Source organism: Onychostoma macrolepis, chromosome 15 (genome assembly GCF_012432095.1).
Source record: "Onychostoma macrolepis isolate SWU-2019 chromosome 15, ASM1243209v1, whole genome shotgun sequence".
Classification (NCBI taxonomy): Eukaryota; Metazoa; Chordata; class Actinopteri; order Cypriniformes; family Cyprinidae; genus Onychostoma; species Onychostoma macrolepis.
In genome coordinates this window covers 14,904,464-14,925,296 of record NC_081169.1, presented here as the reverse complement: position 1 = coordinate 14,925,296, position 20,833 = coordinate 14,904,464, and the positions used below count along the sequence as shown (strand labels likewise).

At 36.9% G+C, this 20,833-nt stretch overlaps 1 protein-coding gene across 1 annotated transcript; it reads right to left on the bottom strand.

The window, feature by feature from the left end:
- Positions 1-1,690: 1,690 nt before the first annotated feature.
- ppp2r1bb (protein phosphatase 2, regulatory subunit A, beta b) lies at positions 1,691-19,327 on the bottom strand. Its single transcript, XM_058745253.1, is given in 16 exon segments — positions 1,691-2,726; positions 2,826-2,917; positions 3,008-3,150; positions 3,300-3,454; positions 6,378-6,438; positions 6,840-7,013; positions 8,503-8,637; positions 11,933-12,003; positions 12,100-12,214; positions 12,305-12,460; positions 16,608-16,755; positions 16,856-17,088; positions 17,192-17,238; positions 17,241-17,291; positions 18,437-18,527; positions 19,174-19,327. Coding segments are annotated over 16 exon segments (1,767 nt in total). The 5' UTR covers positions 19,252-19,327; the 3' UTR covers positions 1,691-2,709.
- Positions 19,328-20,833: the final 1,506 nt, after the last annotated feature.

Here is a 20,833-nt window from a genome sequence, read left to right as displayed (position 1 = left end):
TGTTTTTTCCACTGTTCTCGAAATCAACAACCACTAAATATTTCTCTTACCCAACTCAAATCAGACTGTTTTGTGGGCTAAAGGCTTTTCCAGCAGTTTGAAAAATGTCCATTATCAGACATCTTATCATCTTACCATTATCAGGTTATCAGACATCTTATCCTCAGGGGAGCATCATGATTGGCACAGATTAAAATGGTCTGCTATACTGGACCGAAACAACTGATCCAATGAGGTCAGTGATGGCTGACCTGTAAATACGCCTCTGGCACACAGTGTCTTTCGAATTTTAATTGCATCAGCCTGCAGCAGTTTTTTCCTCATGTTTAGACAAATATGATAGTTCATTTTGTAATAACTAATATCTGTCTCAATGAATTGTTTAGCACTAACTAAAATGTTGACACAATGTATGTTACAATAAAATGAGAACTGCTACAGTGATGAGTAATTTGTATGTTTAGAGCCAGAGGAACAAAAACAGAAGGTTTTGTAATTTTTAAGTAATCTTGATGGCCATGATTAGCTTGTTCATGTATGTTCAATCCAGCCTGTCATGGTGAGTTTCAGACAATGGTATGTAGATTAAAATATCTTTAAAAAAAGTGCCATATTAAAAAGAGGGCTGAGTCAACTATGACACTTAGATCAAGTTTTTAAGAGAACTTAACCTTGAATGTTGACTCATGAATCTGGCTTTTTGAATCACACAATAGCCAAATTTCAGTTAGTTAGAGCTCATCCAGTGCTTGATGCCACAGATATAGATGCAGCAAGGAAGCTGACAGAAGTGGTGTTTCAGTCGGTGCTGAAATCTGAATGTCATCAGCGTATTAGTGAAAGTTGAGACCATGGAGATAGATGATATCAGCTCAGAGAAATGAAAGTGAAGAAAAGAAAAATGTGCCAAGTACTGAACCTCGGGGAACACCTTGTGTAAGAGTGCAGAAATGGTAGAATTCAGATCACAGACTTAACACTGATGAGAGTGCAACTTAAGTTGTGACTTTAACATCCACTTTCTTCAAGATAGAGGTCCACTTCACTTTTAGTTCTGCTTTAGTTCTACATGCTATAATATACTACGTGGCCATTTATAAGAGTAATTGCTAATGACATTAATTTGAGGTTTAGACAGCTCACTAATGGTCCATTGTCTCCACATTTAGGTTCAGGTAATGAGATGGTATTAAATACCCATGCAAACCATTGAGCTAAAGTCAGCCTGATCTATGACTACATGCCTCAAGAATTGTAAGGGTCCAAATTTAAATGATACAGGAGTTTGTAACCCTTACTAATAACTTAACTATGCGAGCTGTTCAAATTTGTTCCAAATAGATCTGGTCACAAATCCAGCCTAAGAGTTTTTACAGCCTTTGAAATAATTCTGCTTAAATAAGACATCTGATACTCAGGAGAAGTGCCAGAGTGCAGCGCCACCAGCTCCTGCCAAATTCAGTAACGAAAACATGCAATCCAACGCTGTCGATAAGATCATTAGCCAGGTAACTGTAGAAAACAGTTCATCAGGAGACCAAAAACCTGATTCCACATTAATATTTAAAATTCATATAGGATGACAAACTCTTAAGAGACGATACTAACAGGTGTGACGCACACCCTGTTCCAATTAGAATTATGCAACGATTAGTCTGTGAGAGTACGTCAAAGGAAGACAACAGCAGGATACGTAGTTCAAATGACTTTATTTAGTCCCAAAAGTACACCAAGTTCCCAAATGGGTTAAAAAACAAAAACTACAAGTTCTCATGATATTGAGCATGAACAAAGGGTTTCCTCAGAATGCAGTAGGTACAAGTTGTTTGTAACAATGAATATTGCTGAATTACGTCCCACAAAAGACAATATTCCTCCATACCAGCCGAAAGATTTAATGACACGACCACATTTTTAACATGCCTTCTACTTAAAGAGAAAAATGTATATTGAAAACCTTCAAAATGATAAATTGTATTATAACTAGATATTTCATTGGCACAAAAGTTCAAGAAAATCTACAAGTTTATAAAGGGGCTATTCATGACCAATATGAGAGCATAAATGCAGGCAAAACTACATGAATTGATGTTTCATACGTGCATCACGTGTTACAGCACAACTGATTCAATTATATGGTCCCCAGATGGAAAAAAAGCTCATGATAAAGGTGTGACTTCATTGCGTAAAGCTAATTTCTAAAGAGACCGCAATCTAACCATGTGCTCAGAACACAATCTGCCCTGTGCACACGGAGGACTCTGCGGTTAAACCGTGTGAGCACATGAGATTTTTTCCCCCCTCTAGAGAGGGAACACATGTAAACAATGTGCTGTGCGCTAGCAAATCTACTAAAGCAAATAAACAGGCATTTCGCACCATCTGCTACTGGCAGGATGAGCTCCGGTCTAAGAAAAGCAAATGGCATGCTGAAGCAGGCATGTACCGATTCCGATACGATCGCACTGGAATGGCTCATGGGGTGATGTTTGCAAAGAGCTAAGCGTAAATTGTACAAGCATGCAGAGCTTAGCTGCACTAACAATGTTTGAGGTAAAACTTGATAGAAAGTCCATCCTTTGATCATTCAATATCTTTGAGAGTAAATAAGAACACAACAACGATACTTAATCATTCAAAACGAACAATAAATATAATGCAACAGGTCTTGTGTTGTCAGTTTTTCACTGGATGTGGTGAGGAAGTCAGTCAAGCCAAGTCAAGAACTATGGAGAGAGCAAAAAAAAAAAACAGTATAGAGGAGAATGAAAATATTTCTGAGAGGATTCATGTTTCAAAGGTTAAAGAGATAAAAGGAAATGTACCACTTATAGCCTCTAGAGCAAAGTACTTCACATCCATATCTTGGTCTGTAGCTAGTTTCTCCAGGACTGGTTTAACCTCGGCCTGCAAAGCACTATTGAAAACATCATTGTTAGTATTGCTGGTTTGTTTGCTTATGCCATCAAGACACAAAAGGGTACAGGCAGCTATTATTTAAAGATACCTGCTGTCCAAAACTGGTCCGATCTTCTGTAAGCACCTGGCCACATTGAAGCGCACATTGGCCACCTGATCAGTGGACATCTTGAGGACTACAGGCAACATGTGCTTGGTGGTGATTTCCTGTCCACATACTTCAGACAGAGACTGACCCCACCCCACCCAAAAAAAAAAAAAAAAATTGAAAGGCTTTCGGTTATTCTCATTTTGCAACACCAGATATTAATGAAATTACTTTCAACTGGGAGAATGTTTAGGTTTAAAAAACAGGCACCAGCCAGGGCATCCAGACTTACATTGATGCAGAAGAGAGTGGTCATCCTGTGCAGGTAGTTGGAATCATTGGCCATGCCAAGGACTTTGGGCACAATGGTGTTCTGGGCCCATTCTGCTCCAAACTTCTCCACCAGCTTCATGAGGTTGCAGGTGGCAGCCTCTCGGATGGCAAACACTGCAGAACAAGGCAAAGATACTAATGTTAACTCACAGGCTAACATGAAGATCAAGATTTGAGACGAGGATGAAAATTGACATTTAGATAAATGTCATTTTTAAGACACCACCAGACATACAGCCTACTGTCATACAAACTGAAGACATACATTCTTCAGCATCACAAACAAATTGTCACTTAGAGAAAAGTAGAGAAAGAATGATTGTTTTTGTCAGAAAAAAAAAAAACATTAAAATATCTATCTACAAAATAATTAATTAAAATTAAAACAAAGAAATTAAAAATAAATACTTTACAGTGGACAAAGTCCCATTCTAAACATATATAGCATGGGACTTCATCTACTGTAGATTAACAGAATTGTGAAAACTGGACATGTCATTTAGAAGATTCACCAGTACATAAAATTTCAAAAATTTAAAAAAATATTGTGCCCATTTAAGGACACATTAGTGATTCATGGATTGTCCCTTAAGGGGTTTAAAACTACAATCTTCCATTACCAATCCAGATTTTTATCCACTACACTACACCACCCTCGTTATCCAACAAAGTACCGCCATTCCACTTTTCTCCTAAAAAGATGATTTAATGTGAATAATGCACTTGTTTTGCAATATTTACTTTGCTAGTGTCAGCTTTCGGTTTGTTTGATGAGATTATCTGCCACCACAGTTGGACCCAAGCAGGGTTAATCAACATTGTTTTGGTGCTCAGCATTACCTCCACAGATTACATTCCACCTGACTTCACAATAACTCGAATAGAGATCACAATCAAGCCATTTACCCTTCATTCTGGGAAGAGTAAATATCTACAAACATCCTGTGAAATTGTGCATCACAAATCTGCTAAACATCAGACGGGCGGCTCTTTTGAAATCCGTCTGACGGTGACATAACCTCCTTTATGAAAAGACCAGGAATTTGCCTGAGACAATCCTATTTAGAGTTTAAAATTCAAGACAAAACCCTATCCATAGTCCTTACAGAGCTTATGAAAAAACTAAAATGCTGCACATCACCCAAAATGTGGTGAGCAGTTTCATGAAGTAGGTCAAGCTTTAAATGGAGATTATAAAACACTTAAAATGAGACAATCCATTTGACACCGTGTACCTCTTGCAGATGTGCCTGTGTGTATTTGTCAGAAAGAGGAGTTCACATTTACACATGACAGACAGCCGAGCACAGCGCCGCTCCGGCTCTGAGCTCTTATGTAAGAGGACAGCACTGGCCCAGCAGCACAGGATATACAAGAACATTCCAGTGATGTAACCCATCTGGCCCTTTGTCTACAACTGTGTCAGAGTGAAATTGCGTATGTATGTGTGTGCACACGGTCGAGGTCCTCGCTGAAAATCACCGTGCAAAACACCTCAACAGCTGGATCCACTCAGCGCATGGTTCAAAGTGAGATCATAACCATTCTGACAACCATTAAATTGAAGATTTACTAAGAGGCTCATCAATCTGAAACATTCATTACCACCGACACGCCAATCAAAGCAAGATCAGAAGCCAATTTAAAAGTCTTATCTGTTCTACAAAAACTAAAGTGGCACCTGTACAAAGCTGGATATTAGATATTATGATGGAAAATGTTGTATTATCAGCAGCTATTACTCCAGTCTTTAGTGATCTTAAAGAAATCATTCAAATATATGGATTTAGTGCTATTTTTCAGAATTCTTTGATGAATAGAAAGTACAAAAAAAAAAAAACAGCATTTCTTCTAAATAAAATGATTCAATTATAAATGTCCTTACTGTTACTTTTTGATGCACCCTTGCTGTATAAAAGGAGAATTAAATGAGTATTTTTTAATCTTACTGTCACCAAACTGTAGAAGAAAAGTGTACATGTAATCTAATTTGAATTATCATTAAAAAAATACTCTTGATAATATGCAGTCTATGACTACAGTATTTAGAGACTGTATTTGGATGTGAATTTAGATATTTACTAGTGTCAAACCGATTAAATCGCGCACAAAATAAAAGTTTGTATTTCGTGATTAGTAGTAAATCACAATCACCTGCTTTCAGATGGAGCGGCATTTACTACTCAGAGCCGTAGTTCACTGACAAGCTAGGCAATAAATCGCATTCATAATTGAAGGCGATTCGTCTGCGATTATGAACGCTATATTGCCTAGCTTGTCAGTGAACTACGGCTCTGAGTAGTAAATGCCGCTCCATCTGAAAGCAGGTGATTGTGATTTACTACTAATCACGAAATCTGCTTTACTGACTAGATGAGCATGATAATCGAATTCGATTAATTGCACAGCCCTAATATATATATATATAAATACACACATGCATGTATATATTTCAGAAAAATATTTTGTTTATATATTAAATTTATTTATATTATAAATTATACAGCATGAATATAAATAAACGTGTAAATGTAAATATTTTCAAAAAACACTGTGTATTTATATATACATAAATATACACAGAACACAGACATATTATGCAAACAAAAACCTTTATTTTGTATGCGATTAATCGTTTGACAGCACTAATATTTACCTTGTTAAAGGTTCTCCGTTCACTTTTCTACTTCAAAATAACATTAAAGGAGAGAATGACACAGGGAGGTAACATTGAGAGAAGGGGGAAGAAAGCAAGAGAGCTGTAGAGAGGGAGAGAGGGCTAGAATCTTATAATTGGCTAATAGCAGAAACTTCTAGAGATGAATACGTGTTTCTCTTTCTCCTTTTGGGGAAGGAGTAGGACAGGAGAGAGGCTGAGGCAACTGCTGCATGTCTTCGCTGTGCTATCTTCAAATGTAAGCAAATGTATCTGCTTGAACTTATACAGTTTAAAGGTTCTGGTTCATTGTTGTCAGTAACTCAATACATCTATTTTTCTTATGGCACTCAGGAAAATCGTCAGACTCAGAAAACCTACCGTGATCAATGAGCCATGCCATGCACAGGGAATTCAACTTCTCATCGAAGAACTCCACTCCCTAAAAATAAAGTCGGAATATAGTTACAATCCACCCATTTGTCATTCTAATTGCATTTCCAAATCAGTCTGTGGTTTTTGAGCTTAAAGGGGTAGTTCACCCAAAAATAAAATTCTGTCATTTACTCAACCTCAAGTTGTTCCTAACCTGTATGAGTTTCTTTCTTCTGTTAAGCACTAAAGAAGATATTTTAAAGAATGTTAGTAATCAAACAGCTGACGGTAGGTATGGAACAAAATACTACAGAAGTCAAGGGAGATCATCAACTGTTTGGTTACCGACATTCTTCAAAATATCTTTTATGTTCAACAGAAGAAAGAATCGGTTTGGAACAGCATGAGGGTGAGTATCCTTTTCCGCCCAGATACAACTAATCAATCTCGAGTAGAGCACAGACTCACCAGTTGGCCAGCCAGCAAAGGCATGTACTCAATGATGGCCAGTCGAACCCTCCACTTGGCATCCTCAGCCAGCTCTACTATAGCTGGCAGCAAAGACTGAGAGAGCTGCCGAATCCCGATCACCTCATTCACACAGTCCAGATTAGAGATGATGTTCAGACGCACCTCAGGACACTACAGGAAAATATGAAAAAAAATTATATTAAAAAACTTTTATATTCTTAAATATATATATATATATATATATATATATATATATTTTTTTTTTTTTTTTTTTTTTTAAATCAGATGGACACCAGGACACTAAAGGAAAATTAAATATTTTTATATAAAGTAATACATAAACTATATTATATATTTTGTTTTAAAGGGTTAGTTCACCCAAAAATGAAAATTGTGTCATTAATTACTCACCCTCATGTCGTTCGTCCATCTTCAGAACACAAATTAAGATATTTTTGGTGAAAACGCAACTGACACGTTCAAGGTCCAGAAAGGTAGTTAGGACATTGTTAAAATAGTCCATGTGACTTCAGTGGTTCAACCTTAATTTTATAAAGCTACGAGAATACTTTTTGCATGCAAAGTAAACAAAAATAATAACTTTATTCAACAATTTCTTCTCTTCCATGTGAGTCTATTCTCGTAGCTTCATAAAATTACGGTTGAACCACTGATGTCTTTACTGTCTTTCTGGGCCTTGACAATTTCAATTGCTTTGCTGTCTATGGAGGATCAGAAAGCTCTCAGATTTCATCAAAAATATCTTAATTTGTGTTCTGAAGATGAACAAAGGTCTTACGGGTTTGAAACGACATGAGGGCGAGTAATTAGTGACAGAATTTTCATTTTTGGGTGAACTATCCCTTTAACATAAGGAATAACAATAAGTTTCAACACCAATGAAACTTGCAGAAAAAGATCAGCATGTTAAATGTGTATTAAAGAAGGGAAACATACTTTAAACATTTAAAGTACCTATAATTTCTAGCAAGTATGAATTTTACTGAAGACAAAAGGTCTCCATCTTTTATATTTCCCTTAAATGGCTCCAGGAGGACGCCACACTCATGTGATATTGTTACAGCGCACACATACATGCTGCCAAATATTTGATGACTTGGTTAAGCAAGTGCACTTTGGTGATGACTGACTAAAATCCAAACAACAAAGTTTGTTAGTCAAACAGAGCCGGACGGATAACCAGCCAATGGAAATACACTTCAGGACAGAATTCACAGAATCCAGCTCTTAACATTTTCAGATGGTGTGTTTGACAATTGAGAGGAGTCCAATAAAACAGAAGGGAACACAAACACTGGAGGAAAGAGTTTGGATGGGTTTTGGTTTGGCTTGGTCTTGCTGAAAGCTGAGGCCAAAGTTCAACTTCATTTAAAAACAGACTAAGAGTTTATTACTACAATCTAAAAGCTAATACAACTCGGAGAGTGGTCATGGACAAGAGCCCAATCAAAGGAACATCAATCAAGGACTTTAGAGAGGACAATTTAGCAAACAGCCCTTAAGCCCAACACAAGGTGACCTATCAGACCTGGAAAATGAACAGCGGTGTCTCTGCTCTAATACAATCAGAAGGATCTTTGAGCACAAGAGAAATAGAGACAGACAGATGAGAGACTGGGCCGAGCTCCAGGTGGGTTACCTCGTCCTTCAGTTGGGCCAGGAAAAGAGGCAACAGATGTTCTACGGTGTTGTCCTTGCCCAAGATGGTAGAGAGACCCATGATGACAGAAGCCAAGGCAGACTTCACATGCTGGTTTGTGTCAGACACCAGCTCCTGTTAAGGGAAGAGAAGGAGGCTTGAGAGCTTTGAAATCAAGCTATTTTTCTACAAGTAGCTGTAATTAGAGACAACAACAACAAATGTTTAAATAAATATTTTATAAACAAAAGCTTTTTACAATAGTTGTTACTATTATTATTCATTGTCATTTTTTAGCAGAAACAATAACAAGATATTTATTGTCAGTATTATCATTAACAATCAGATAACAATAATTATTCTTATTATCAACCAAATAACAGTAATAATAATAATAATAATAATAATAATAACAACAACAACAAAATTATTATGATTCTTAACACAGACAGGACATTTTATTATTGAACATTGAACATTGAAAAATTATAAGATAATATTTATAGTTAGTATGATCATTATTATTCACAATTATTTTTAGCAGCAACTAAAACAACAACAGTAACAGGGCAATATTTATTGTCAGTATTATCATTATTAATCATTTGTTTATTATTATTATTATTATTATTATTAACAGCATCCATAAAATATTTGTATTATTAGTACTACTATTAACATCCAAATAATTATTAGACAATAATAATAATAATAATAATAATAATAATAAGTTATTATTCCTAATAATAACAAGATATTTATTTTATTATCTCTCGTATTATTAATAGCAACAATAGCTATGTTTCCATCACCCTGTTTTAATGCACATTTTGAAGCATCGCATGAGAAATGCCAAATTTTGAACAAAAATCCCTTAATTCGCAAAAAAGTTTTTACACTCGCTCGAGGTGGTTTTTGACTTGTGCGAAAAAGGGTTAATGCGACTAATGGGAGATGGAAATGCATTTTGCGAATAAATTCCTCCAAGTGCATTAAAAAAGTCATGTGACTGCGCTATGAGACGGGATAACTTGACTAGCAGCGGACTGATCTCGTTCCACAGCATCTGAAATGTTGTTATGGTTATACTCAAATGCCTGAGCAAAGTCTGTCATCAAAGTATTTCTGTATAATTGTCTTACACGACTGCGTTCCCTAACAGCAGGCATTCACCTCCGAAAGCAATGACAGCATTTACTGTGCTTCTTCTGCTAGGCGCAAGTAATTTTTCATACATGAAAATTATTATATTCAGCAGCTTAACCTAGTTTTCTTAGTGATATTTAGTGCCAGTGTACCAGGAAGTGATGATTTTGTTCTCTTTGACTCGTTGGATGGAAACGGTGCTTGTTCGCAAAATGCTTTATGATGCGATATTCCAATTTTACGCATAAGTTAAATTCGCAACTTTGGATGGAAACCCAGCTAATGATAATAATAACCATAATTAATAAGATGTGATTTGGAGGAGAAGAATTATTGGATATTATTTTTGTTTTCTTTGCGCACAAAAAGATTATCGCAGCTTTGTAAAATTACAGTTGAACCACTGATGTCACATGGACTATGTTATCGATGTCCTTACTGCGTTTCTGGGCCAGGGAATATTTCAGTCGCATTGCTGTCTATGGATGGTCAGAAAGCTCTCAGATTTCATCAAAAATATCTTAATTTGTGTTCCAAAGAAGAATGAAGGTCTTACGGGTTTGGAACGACATGTGGGTGATGACAGAATCTTCATTTTTGGGTGAACTATCCCTTTAATATGGTATGGTATATTAAATAAGTAATTCTGTCTAATTTAAAAACAATGCAGCAACAAGCCACCCACACTGCTCATTTACGCTATTTCTGAAAAAACTGAAATGTATCTGGAAATGTTTTTACTCCCTAAACTGATTCATTAGGTGTCTAAACATCTCACCCCCATTACTGGGGTCTTTGAAGAAAGACAGCATCACAGCGAGGGAGGAGGCGCGATCCATTTGAGCCTGAAAACCTGGACATTTATTTGGTTGTAAAATGCTGCAAAAGGTCTGAAATCCTGAGTTATCTTTGATCTGATGTTTCGGCGAACAGTTTGTATGTATAGGCTAATTGCCGATCACGTCTGCTGACAAAGTAAGCAGAAAGCTGTTTGTATCTGTGAGGAATGATCCGCTTACATAAGCTTATTAACAGATATCAAACATCAGGTCATGAGACTCTCAGGCCACTCATGAGCAAAGTACGCCCTGTGAAGCTCAAGCAGGAACACGGAAAGGCTCCACTGTTCTTTGCAGTCTAGATCAGTAAAAGAGAGGCTTGTCCTGAACTGTCCTCTACTCTAAACTTCCATTTCCATAAGACAATGACTATAAATAGAAAGTTAAAGACCAAACAATATATTACACCATATGTTAAGCAGGTATCGCAGGTGAATCATTCATTTGAACTGCCTGATTCAATTCACAAACTGAACTGCAGCCTTATAAATTCAAATGGGATCTCCTTTAAACAGGGCAAAAAAGGTTGCTTGTGTTTTTTTGTATTTATTTTTGTGACTAATATCAAAGTACCAGAGTTTGACAGTATTTTGGCAGAAGATATAGTTACAATATTAAATGTTTTTTGTACAATTTCTAACTGCAGTATTTTGCCAAAATGTATTTAACTACACATAAAAATGCCTAATGAAATCAGCAAATTTCTTAGATTCATCGGTGTTCCAATAAAGCATACGTTACATATTGTATTTGATAGTCAAATATTTTTAGTATATACATCTTCTACACTTCCCATAGTTACTAGGAAGGCAAGCTCAGGCTGTATACAGTAAAACTGGACTAAACTCCACTAATATAAGATGCAATTTCACTTCCTCTAGCATTATGATTCAGTCAGTCACAGGCATACACCAGGAAATAAAAATAATAGAAGTCTAATCCTAGGCTGATGCTAAATAAACCTAGAGACAGACAGCTGACACTGGATCACTTACGGGTGTAACGGATAACAACAGTGACCCCTGCTGCCCATCACCTTAGAAAGGATGGACAGTTCAACAAGCCGAATGAACTCACCTGCTGATAATGTCCTAAATATGAGTAAACTCTGATTATCTGTACAGACGAGGCGTAAACTCAGTCTGCATGTTTGATGTATGAGCTAGATTACTGCATGTGTATGAAACAATTATTCTGTCATAAAGCTACCACTTGTTTATGTCGAAAATGTAAACACCCCCAAAATAACACAAAAACAACCAGACCTACAGCAAGACCTCTTGCAGAGACAACCTGGATACTTTCCCAGATATGATATCACATTATCAAAAAACAAGTTCGAGTTTTCTAAGTACCCCCTCCTGAGAACTTGGCCAGCACCGCACAGCATAACTGTTCAGCCACACGCAATTTCATAAACAAGTGGGCAAGATTAAAATGTGTACCTTGACGCATGGCAGAATATGAGTCATGATGATGGTCTCCCTGCTGTCTTCAGGCAAATTTTCACAGAATACTGCAGAGATAAACAGGCCATGGGATAAGGGTGTTGTTGTGTGGCTCTTTTCATAGAGACATCAGACTTTGGGAAGCTGGCAGTGAGACACCTCACCTTTCACTTTGTTGGCAGCAGCAGCCCGGACCTCTGCCTCACAGTCTTTCAACAAGTTCTGGAACGCCGGGACCAGATCGGTCTTGGTGATCTCTGGGCCAACTGCTTTTTGCAACTTTACAAAAACAGAAAAACAACCAGAGTTGTTTCAGAGTCTCAGAGGCGACGTGGATAACGGCCAAATATGCATTTCATAAGTACCCACTTCTGAGAACTTGTCTGCCACCATGTAGCGCACCCTCCAGGACTTGTCCTCGGCGGCCTGACGTAAAGTGGGCATGACCAGAGCCTCCAAGTCTTCCTGTGGCAGCAGAGTAGCAATGCTGACGCCAGCTTCTACCGCCAAGAGACGCACAGAGTCCTGCAGAGAAAAGAAAATGCCTGGATATACAGTCATGGCCAAAAATATCGGCACCCTTGGTAAATATGATCAAAGGAGGCTGTGAAAACTAATCTGCATTGTTAATCCTTTTGATCTTTTTTTTTTTTTTTTTATTCACAAAATCTAACCTTTCATTGGATAAGAAGAATTTAAAATTGGGGTAAATATCACTCTTGAAATAAATGTTTTTCTCTAATACACATTGGCCACAATTAACGGCACCCTTTTATTCAATACTTTTTGAAATTTGCCAGTTTAACAGCTCTAAGTTTTCTCCTATAATGCCTGATGAGGTTAGAGAACACCTGACAAGAGATCAGAGACCATTTCTTCATCCAGAATCACTCCAGACCCTTTAGATTCACAGCTCCATGTTGGTGCTCCTTCTCTTCAGTTCACCACTCATTTTCTACAGGGTTCAGGTCAGAGGACTGGAATGGCCAGCAGAAGCTTGGTTTTGTGCTCAGTGATCCATTTTTGTGTTGTTTTTGAGGTTTGTGTTTGGATTATTGTACGGTTGGAAGATCCAAACATGGCCCATTATAAGATTTCTAACAGAGTCAGTCACTTATTGATTTTTATATCTGTTGGTATTTGATAGAATCCATGATGCCATGCGTCTAAACAAGATGTCCAGGACCTCCAGCAGAAATATAGGCCCACAACATCAAAAATACAGCAGTACAGGTGCATCTCAATAAATTAGAATGTCGTGGAAAAGTTCATTTATTTCAGTAATTCAACTCAAATTGTGAAACTCGTGTATTAAATAAATTCAATGCACACAGACTGAAGTAGTTTAAGTCTTTGGTTCTTTTAATTGTGATGATTTTGGCTCACATTTAACAAAAACCCACCAACGTCTCAACAAATTAGAATACTTCATAATACCAATAAAAAAAAAAAACTTTTAGTGAATTGTTGGCCTTCTGGAAAGTATGTTCATTTACTGTATATGTACTCAATACTTGGTAGGGGCTCCTTTTGCTTTAATTACTGCCTCAAATCGGCGTGGCATGGCGGTGATCAGTTTGTGGCACTGCTGAGGTGGTATGGAAGCCCAGGTTTCTTTGACAGTGGCCTTCAGCTCATCTACATTTTTTGGTCTCTTGTTTCTCATTTTCTTCTTGACAGATTCTCTATGGGGTTCAGGTCTGGTGAGTTTGCTGGCCAGTCAAGCACACCAACACCATGGTCATTTAACCAACTTTTGGTGCTTCTGGCAGTGTGGGCAGGTGCAAAATCCTGCTGGAAAATGAAATCAGCATCTTTAAAAAGCTGGTCAGCAGAAGGAAGCATGAAGTGCTCCAGAATTTCTTGGTAAACGGGTGCAGTGACTTTGGTTTTCAAAAGACACAATGGACCAATACCAGCAGATGACATTGCACCCCAAATCATCACAGACTGTGGAAACTTAACACTGGACTTCAAGCAACTTGGGCTATGAGCTTCTCCACCCTTCCCCCAGACCAGGGATCCTCAAATCTGGCTCACGAGATCCACTTTCCTGCAGAGTTTAGCTCTAACCCTAATCAAACACACCTGAGCATGCTAATCAATGTCTTCAGGATTATTAGAAAATCACAGGTAGGTGAGTTTGATCAGGGTTGGAGCTAAACTCTGCAGGAAAGTGGATCTCGTGAGCCAGATTTGAGTATCACTGCTCCAGACTCTACGATCTTGGTTTCCAAATGAAATACAAAGACTTTGGACCACTGGGCAACAGTCCAGTTCTTCTCCTTAGCCCAGGTAAGACGCCTCTGACGTTGTCTGTGGTTCAGGAGTGGCTTAACAAGAGGAATACGACAACTGTAGCTAAATTCCTTGACACGTCTGTGTGTGGTGGCTCTTGATGCCTTGAGCCCAGCCTCAGTCCATTCCTTGTGAAGTTCACCCAAATTATTTAATCAATTTTGCTTGACAATCCTCATAATGCTGCGGTTCTCTCAGTTGGTTGTGCATCTTTTTCTTCCACACAACTTTCTGTTAACATGCTTGGATACAGCACTCTGTGAACAGCCAGCTTCTTTGGCAATGAATGTTTGTGGCTTACCCTCCTTGTGAAGGGTGTCAATGATTGTCTTCTGGACAACTGTCAGATCAGCAGTCTTCCCCATGATTGTGTAGCCTAGTGAACCAAACTGAGAGACCATTTTGAAGGCTCAGGAAACCTTTGCAGGTGTTTTGAGTTGATTAGCTGATTGGCATGTCGCCATATTCTAATTTGTTGAGATAGTGAATTGGTGGGTTTTTGTTAAATGGGAGCCAAAATCATCACAATTAAATGAACCAAAGACTTAAACTACTTCAGTCTGTGTACACTGAATTTATTTAATACACGAGTTTTACAATTTGAGTTGAATTACTGAAATAAATGAACTTTTCCACAACATTCTAATTTATTGAGATGCACCTGTATATTTCATTGTACACATGGGGTACTTTTTATGCCTGTGTTCACCAAACCCATCTTGAATGTTTGCTGCTAAAAAGTTCATTTTTTAGTTTCATCTGACCATAGAAGCCAGTCTCATTTGAAGTTCCAGTCGTGTCTGATAACTGAATATGCTGGAGTTTGTTTTTGGATGAGCGAGGAGAATTTTTCTTGAAACCCTTCCAAACAACATGTGGTGATGTAGGTGCTGATTGACAATTTGTTTTTAAGGTTTTCTGACCCCGAGACTCAACTATTTTCTGCAATTCTCCAGCTGTGGTCCTTGGAGAGTCTTTAGCCACTCAAACTCTCCTTCTCACCATGCATTAGGACGATATAGACACATGTCCTATTCCAGGCAGTTTCGTAACATTTTATGTTGATTATAAATTATTAATTATTGCCCTGATGGGAATTTTCACTGCTCTAGTGCTTTTCTTAAAGCCACTTCACTAATTTGTGAAGCTCAATTATCTTTTGCTGTTTTTCCTCATTGTGATGGATAATTAAGGGAATTTGGACTTTGTTTTTTATTTATTTACCTATTTATATTTCTGTGAAACAGGAAGCCATGGCTGGATAATTTCATGTTCATAATCACCCTGGAGTGTTCAAAATTGTGAATATGAATGGGAATATACTTCAGAGATATTTTACTCATAAGAATTTCTAGGGGTGCCAATAATTGTGTCCAAAGTGTATTTGAGAAAAACATTTATTTCATAATGATATTTCCCCCCCATTTTAAATTCTTATTATCCAATGAAATGTTAGATTTTTGTGAATTTTTTAAATAAAGGATCAAAAGGATTAACAATGCAGATTAATTTTCACAGCCTTCTTTGATCATATTTACCAAGGGTGCTGATATTTTTGGCCATGACTGCATTACAAATAAGAGCACCCACGAAAAGTTCTTAGAAATGTCAGTTATATTCATGTTGGTTTCAAAAAACCATTTATATAATTTTAAAGAAATGCTCAAATTTAATGACTCTAAAAATGACAGTGTAACCATCAAAGGCAAAAAAAAAATTCCTGCATCTTTTTTTTAATCATATTTAATTAACTTTATTATCATTATTTTTTAATTTTCTTTAAGTACAAAGATCATGAAATATCAATTCTTTAAAAAACTTTTGTCAGACCTGCCGATGGCTGGTCACTTAAGAAAATTCACCAGCCATAAATATTTTTTTACCAGCCATAAAACTGGATGTGCAATTAAAAAAAACTAAGATAACATCTAATAGTAATTACTATTATTAATATTGATTATTACTAAATATAAAGGTATTTTGTTGTTGTACTTAATTACTGCCATATCAGCTTCACCAGCTATTTTTAATAACTGAATAAAAAAAATCACTACAATACTACTGTACTTAAAATAAAAATTCTATATTAATAATAATAATAATAATAATTATTATTATTATTATTATTATTATTGTGTTGTTATAAATATTAATACTATTATTTAATATAACAGAATAACTACAAAAACTGATATTTATGGTTGTTGTTTTCTTTGCTCTCAAAGGTTAAACCACAGAGCTTTTATTTTGGTTGAAAACCGCAGGGAAACTTCTCTTTTGAAAACAAACAACACACAAGCACAACAAACCAAGCTTCATGTCACTGACCAACCAATAGCCCAAATAAACAGTCTTTCTATATGTGAATGTGTACCTGCTCATCAGATGCTAGTGCCGTAAAGAGAGGAATGATGTCACTCTTAACATAGTCCAGCTCCAGAACCTTCGCAAACTCGCCCAGCTTAGAGGCGGCAGCTCGACGCACCATGGGAGTGTCGTCCGAGCAAAGTGTGCGGAAGTGCCTGTGAAGACAACCATAACATTAAATAATGAACATGACCACAGTGATCAAGCTGATTTCAAAAGTGCACGTGATAAAAACAAGGCATCATTTGAACTTACTGACGGATTTCCGCTTTAACTGTACTGGACACACGTGGGTAGCAGACGCTGAACAGTCCGCACGCAGACGTTCGGGAGGTGAACCAGTCCCCGCTGGCCAAACGCTTCACAAGTGGTACAAAATGCACCTCTAGGTCTACAGGGGAATGTTCCTGAGAGATCTTTCGCAGAGACTCCACGGCCTTGTCCCTCACAACCGTTTCCTCCACTGTGGCCAAACTCTCCAGGGGAGGCTGATGGTGTATGGGAACATGTACATGTGTCTCAACTTATGGCTAATACCTGATCTGGTCATTTTTAATTGAGTAACCAAATACCTCGCTTTTGGTGACTTACCAAGAGACAGTGCACAAACTCTGGGCCTCCAACCAGTACAGTGAAGCTCCCAGCTGCTCGGCCAAGGCAAGGAGAACTTCATCCTCATCATATATGGTGTCTGCAGATGAAGGGATGTCAGTTAGCTAATTGATATTTAGGTAAGTAATACAAACCATAAGCAAGTGTAACAGACCAAGATCTTTGAAAGAACAACAAATGACCAATAAACAACAATATGACTACTGAGCTAGACAATCTCTGAATTCAATAATGAAATGCCTTTAACTAAAAATTGAGTGTTTAATCTTATCATTATACATTACTGACACTCTATCCTCCAATTTGATACGGTTAAGTGCTTTGACACAATCCGTATTGTTAAAAGCGCTATATAAATAAAGGTGATTTGACTTGACTTGACTTGACTTGATGACAATTTAAAAAATCTATTTTCTCTTCCCATATATTTCATAACACGTAGTTGTTCAAATTATTTTTGGACATAATGATAGTTTTATAAAAAACAAAAACAAACATAAAGCCTAATTAATATACCAAAGGCTTGCATGTGAACCAAAAAAGAACTCCGTATGATTCATAGGGTTCGATGTGTTTATGCATTGCAGCTGCATAATTCATTCACATTATTTTTCAAATGCATGTTATTAATCTTATGGTGAAAGATTTATGCATAATATTTCTGGCCTTGTAAATGAATCAAAACGTCTTGATCTTCTGATGAAACGACAGACTCTGGTGACATATGAGGGACTTCTCCAATCATTTTGTCCATTTAAACCCTGCCTAGGGCTTACAATCAATTGTAAAGTTGCGTTCACATATGCCTCAATACAATCAACAATCAGCGGATTGAAACACGCCGCGCCTTACATTTTTCTCTTCTTTTTCAACAATCAGATTCATTCAGATGTACATCTCATTACGGAAGAAAGCATCTGTTGCTAATTTCATTACATCGCAACTTTAGCTATTATTGCAAATTAAAACCCAATAAGTTTGCTAAAATACATATATAATTACATATAAAACAACTGAATAAAATATATAAGTATATTATCTATACAACAAAAAAGGCAATAAATAAATGTTTTAATAGATTACAATGAAAATTAATTGACAGGCCAAGTAAATATCTGAACTACTAGCCCTACTAGACACTGATGAGCCATGATTAACAAACAAAAGTTAAGTTCCATCTAACAGTTCATTTGTTTCAGAAATACAGATACTGGGATTTCTTACCAGTAAGGAATGGCAGTAGTTCAGTCCGTGTTCTTTCCACACCCAGTGCCAGAGCAATAGTGGACAACTTCTTAATACTGTTCAACCGCAACTGAAGATGTGCACAGAATAACATTAACAGTCACATATTATGCAAACCCCCTGTCTCACACACACGGTTATGTTTCATCACATTGTGCATAAAAATTCAGGTCAGTGGTTCTCATCCATGGTACTGGAGGACAGTTTATTACCGCTCCATCATTTAACACACATCATTAGTAAAGGCTTCAAGACCTGACCTGGGTGTGTCAGGTAAAGGCACCAAACGCTGCAGTGACAGGATCGAGAAACACTGACCTGGATAATGACACAATGACTAACATCCTAATGTACACGTTTTAACAGCCCAAAAATGCCGCCAAGATAAATGTTGAGAATTAGCCGGTCAATTTCAAGCTTATTATGCCCGGATCCAAATTCTATCTTCAGGCTTTACGTTATGGATCAAACAGACATCAAAAAAAAAAAAAACAACAACACACACAAAAAAAACCTTGATGCAAGTTGATTATTTTCTGGAAACAGCTACATGAGAGAATATTGAGGAAAAAGTAAGGAGAAGAAAATGATGTTTCTTTTGTAACGTTAAACGAATTTCCAGCAGGTTAGCGGGCAGTGCTGGAAGATACTAATAAAACACGATTTTTTTTAAATACATATGAATCAAACTCGGATTATCTTAGACTGGTGTCTACCTGAACGTCTTCATTTCTCAATTCATCGATTAAAACCGCGATGGGATAAAGCGAATCGTCTCCCTCTGCGCCTGCCATTTTAGACTTGGATGTTCACTGCAGAGGCGTTTGGGGTTGTGCTGCTCGACTTCCGCTCGCCGCGCGGGCTGATGGGTAAACACCCAACAAATTTTAAGTCCAGTTACAAATCATGTATTAAATGCATATTGAACGGCAAATTAAAAAACAAAAAATAGCACAAAAAGATCAAATGGTTTAAAAATAATAATAATAATAAAGCTGATCAGTTAAAATAATAATTTTTGATTATAATTTTAAATATTTTTTTTTAACAAAAAGGTTTTAGATTTATGAGTAAAATAAATGTTCAAACTCGTCTACAACATGTATTTCATACCTCACACATTTTGAAATCAGTGTGTACTTCGAACAGGTGAGTTGCTATCAAGATACAAAACAAAAAACAAAACAAAACAATAGAAACCGTCACAGAAATTAAAAAAATTTCCCCCCACTACAAATACCATTACAAACCATTACCATTACAAACTTTTAACCATTAAAAATGCTTTTCTGTAGTGTGTTTTGAGACATATTCCATTAGGATTTAGTGGTTTTATCAAGGCGGCCGATTAAAAGTGTGGAGCCCATTTCCATTAAAACCAGTACAGTACAACTCATTCTAACCAGTAAAACCATTACAAATTCTGTGATGGTTTCTATTGTTTGTTTGTTTGTTTGTTTGTTTTTTCAGCAGGGGTTCGTTTGAAGCACATAAACTCAAATTTATGTGGTAGGCTATGTCACGTAGAAACATGTTAACCAATACACAGCAGCTTTAAAAATTCACATTTGAAGCAATGACTCATGTCTGGTCAATGAAAATGAATGGCTTACTGGCGGGAAACATTTAGAACACTCGGAATGTAGCGCATGAGTCATATGTACTATTGTAGTATTTTTAGAATACTTTTTATTGTGCTTTTGCACACTTCTGAGGTTTGAACACGCCATTCCAGTTCCCATTCATTCAAGCAACCACTAAAAAATGTTGGTGCTGAACAGAGGAAAGAAAATAATGATGAGGTTTGGAATGAAGTGAGAGTGAGTGAATGAGGACAGAATTTTCATTTTTGTGTGAACCATCCTTTAAAAGTTCTTAAGCTACTGAATGAAAGTATTAGTTTTATTTAGGCTATGCCAGGGAATCAGTATTGCTGTATTATAATTTTTGAAAACACAAACATATCAAGAGTTATTTATATACAGTGAGGAAAATAAGTATTTGAACACCCTGCTATTTTGCAAGTTCTCCCACTTAGAAATCATGGAGGGGTCTGAAATTGTCATCATAGGTGCATGTCCACTGTGAGAGACATAATCTAAAAAAAAATCCAGAAATCACAATGTATGATTTTTTAACTATTTATTTGTATGATACAGCTGCAAATAAGTATTTGAACACCTGTCTATCAGCTAGAATTCTGACCCTCAAAGACCTGTTAGTCTGCCTTTAAAATGTCCACCTCCACTCCATTTATTATCCTAAATTAGATGCACCTGTTTGAGGTCGTTAGCTGCATAAAGACACCTGTCCACCCCATACAATCAGTAAGAATCCAACTACTAACATGGCCAAGACCAAAGAGCTGTCCAAAGA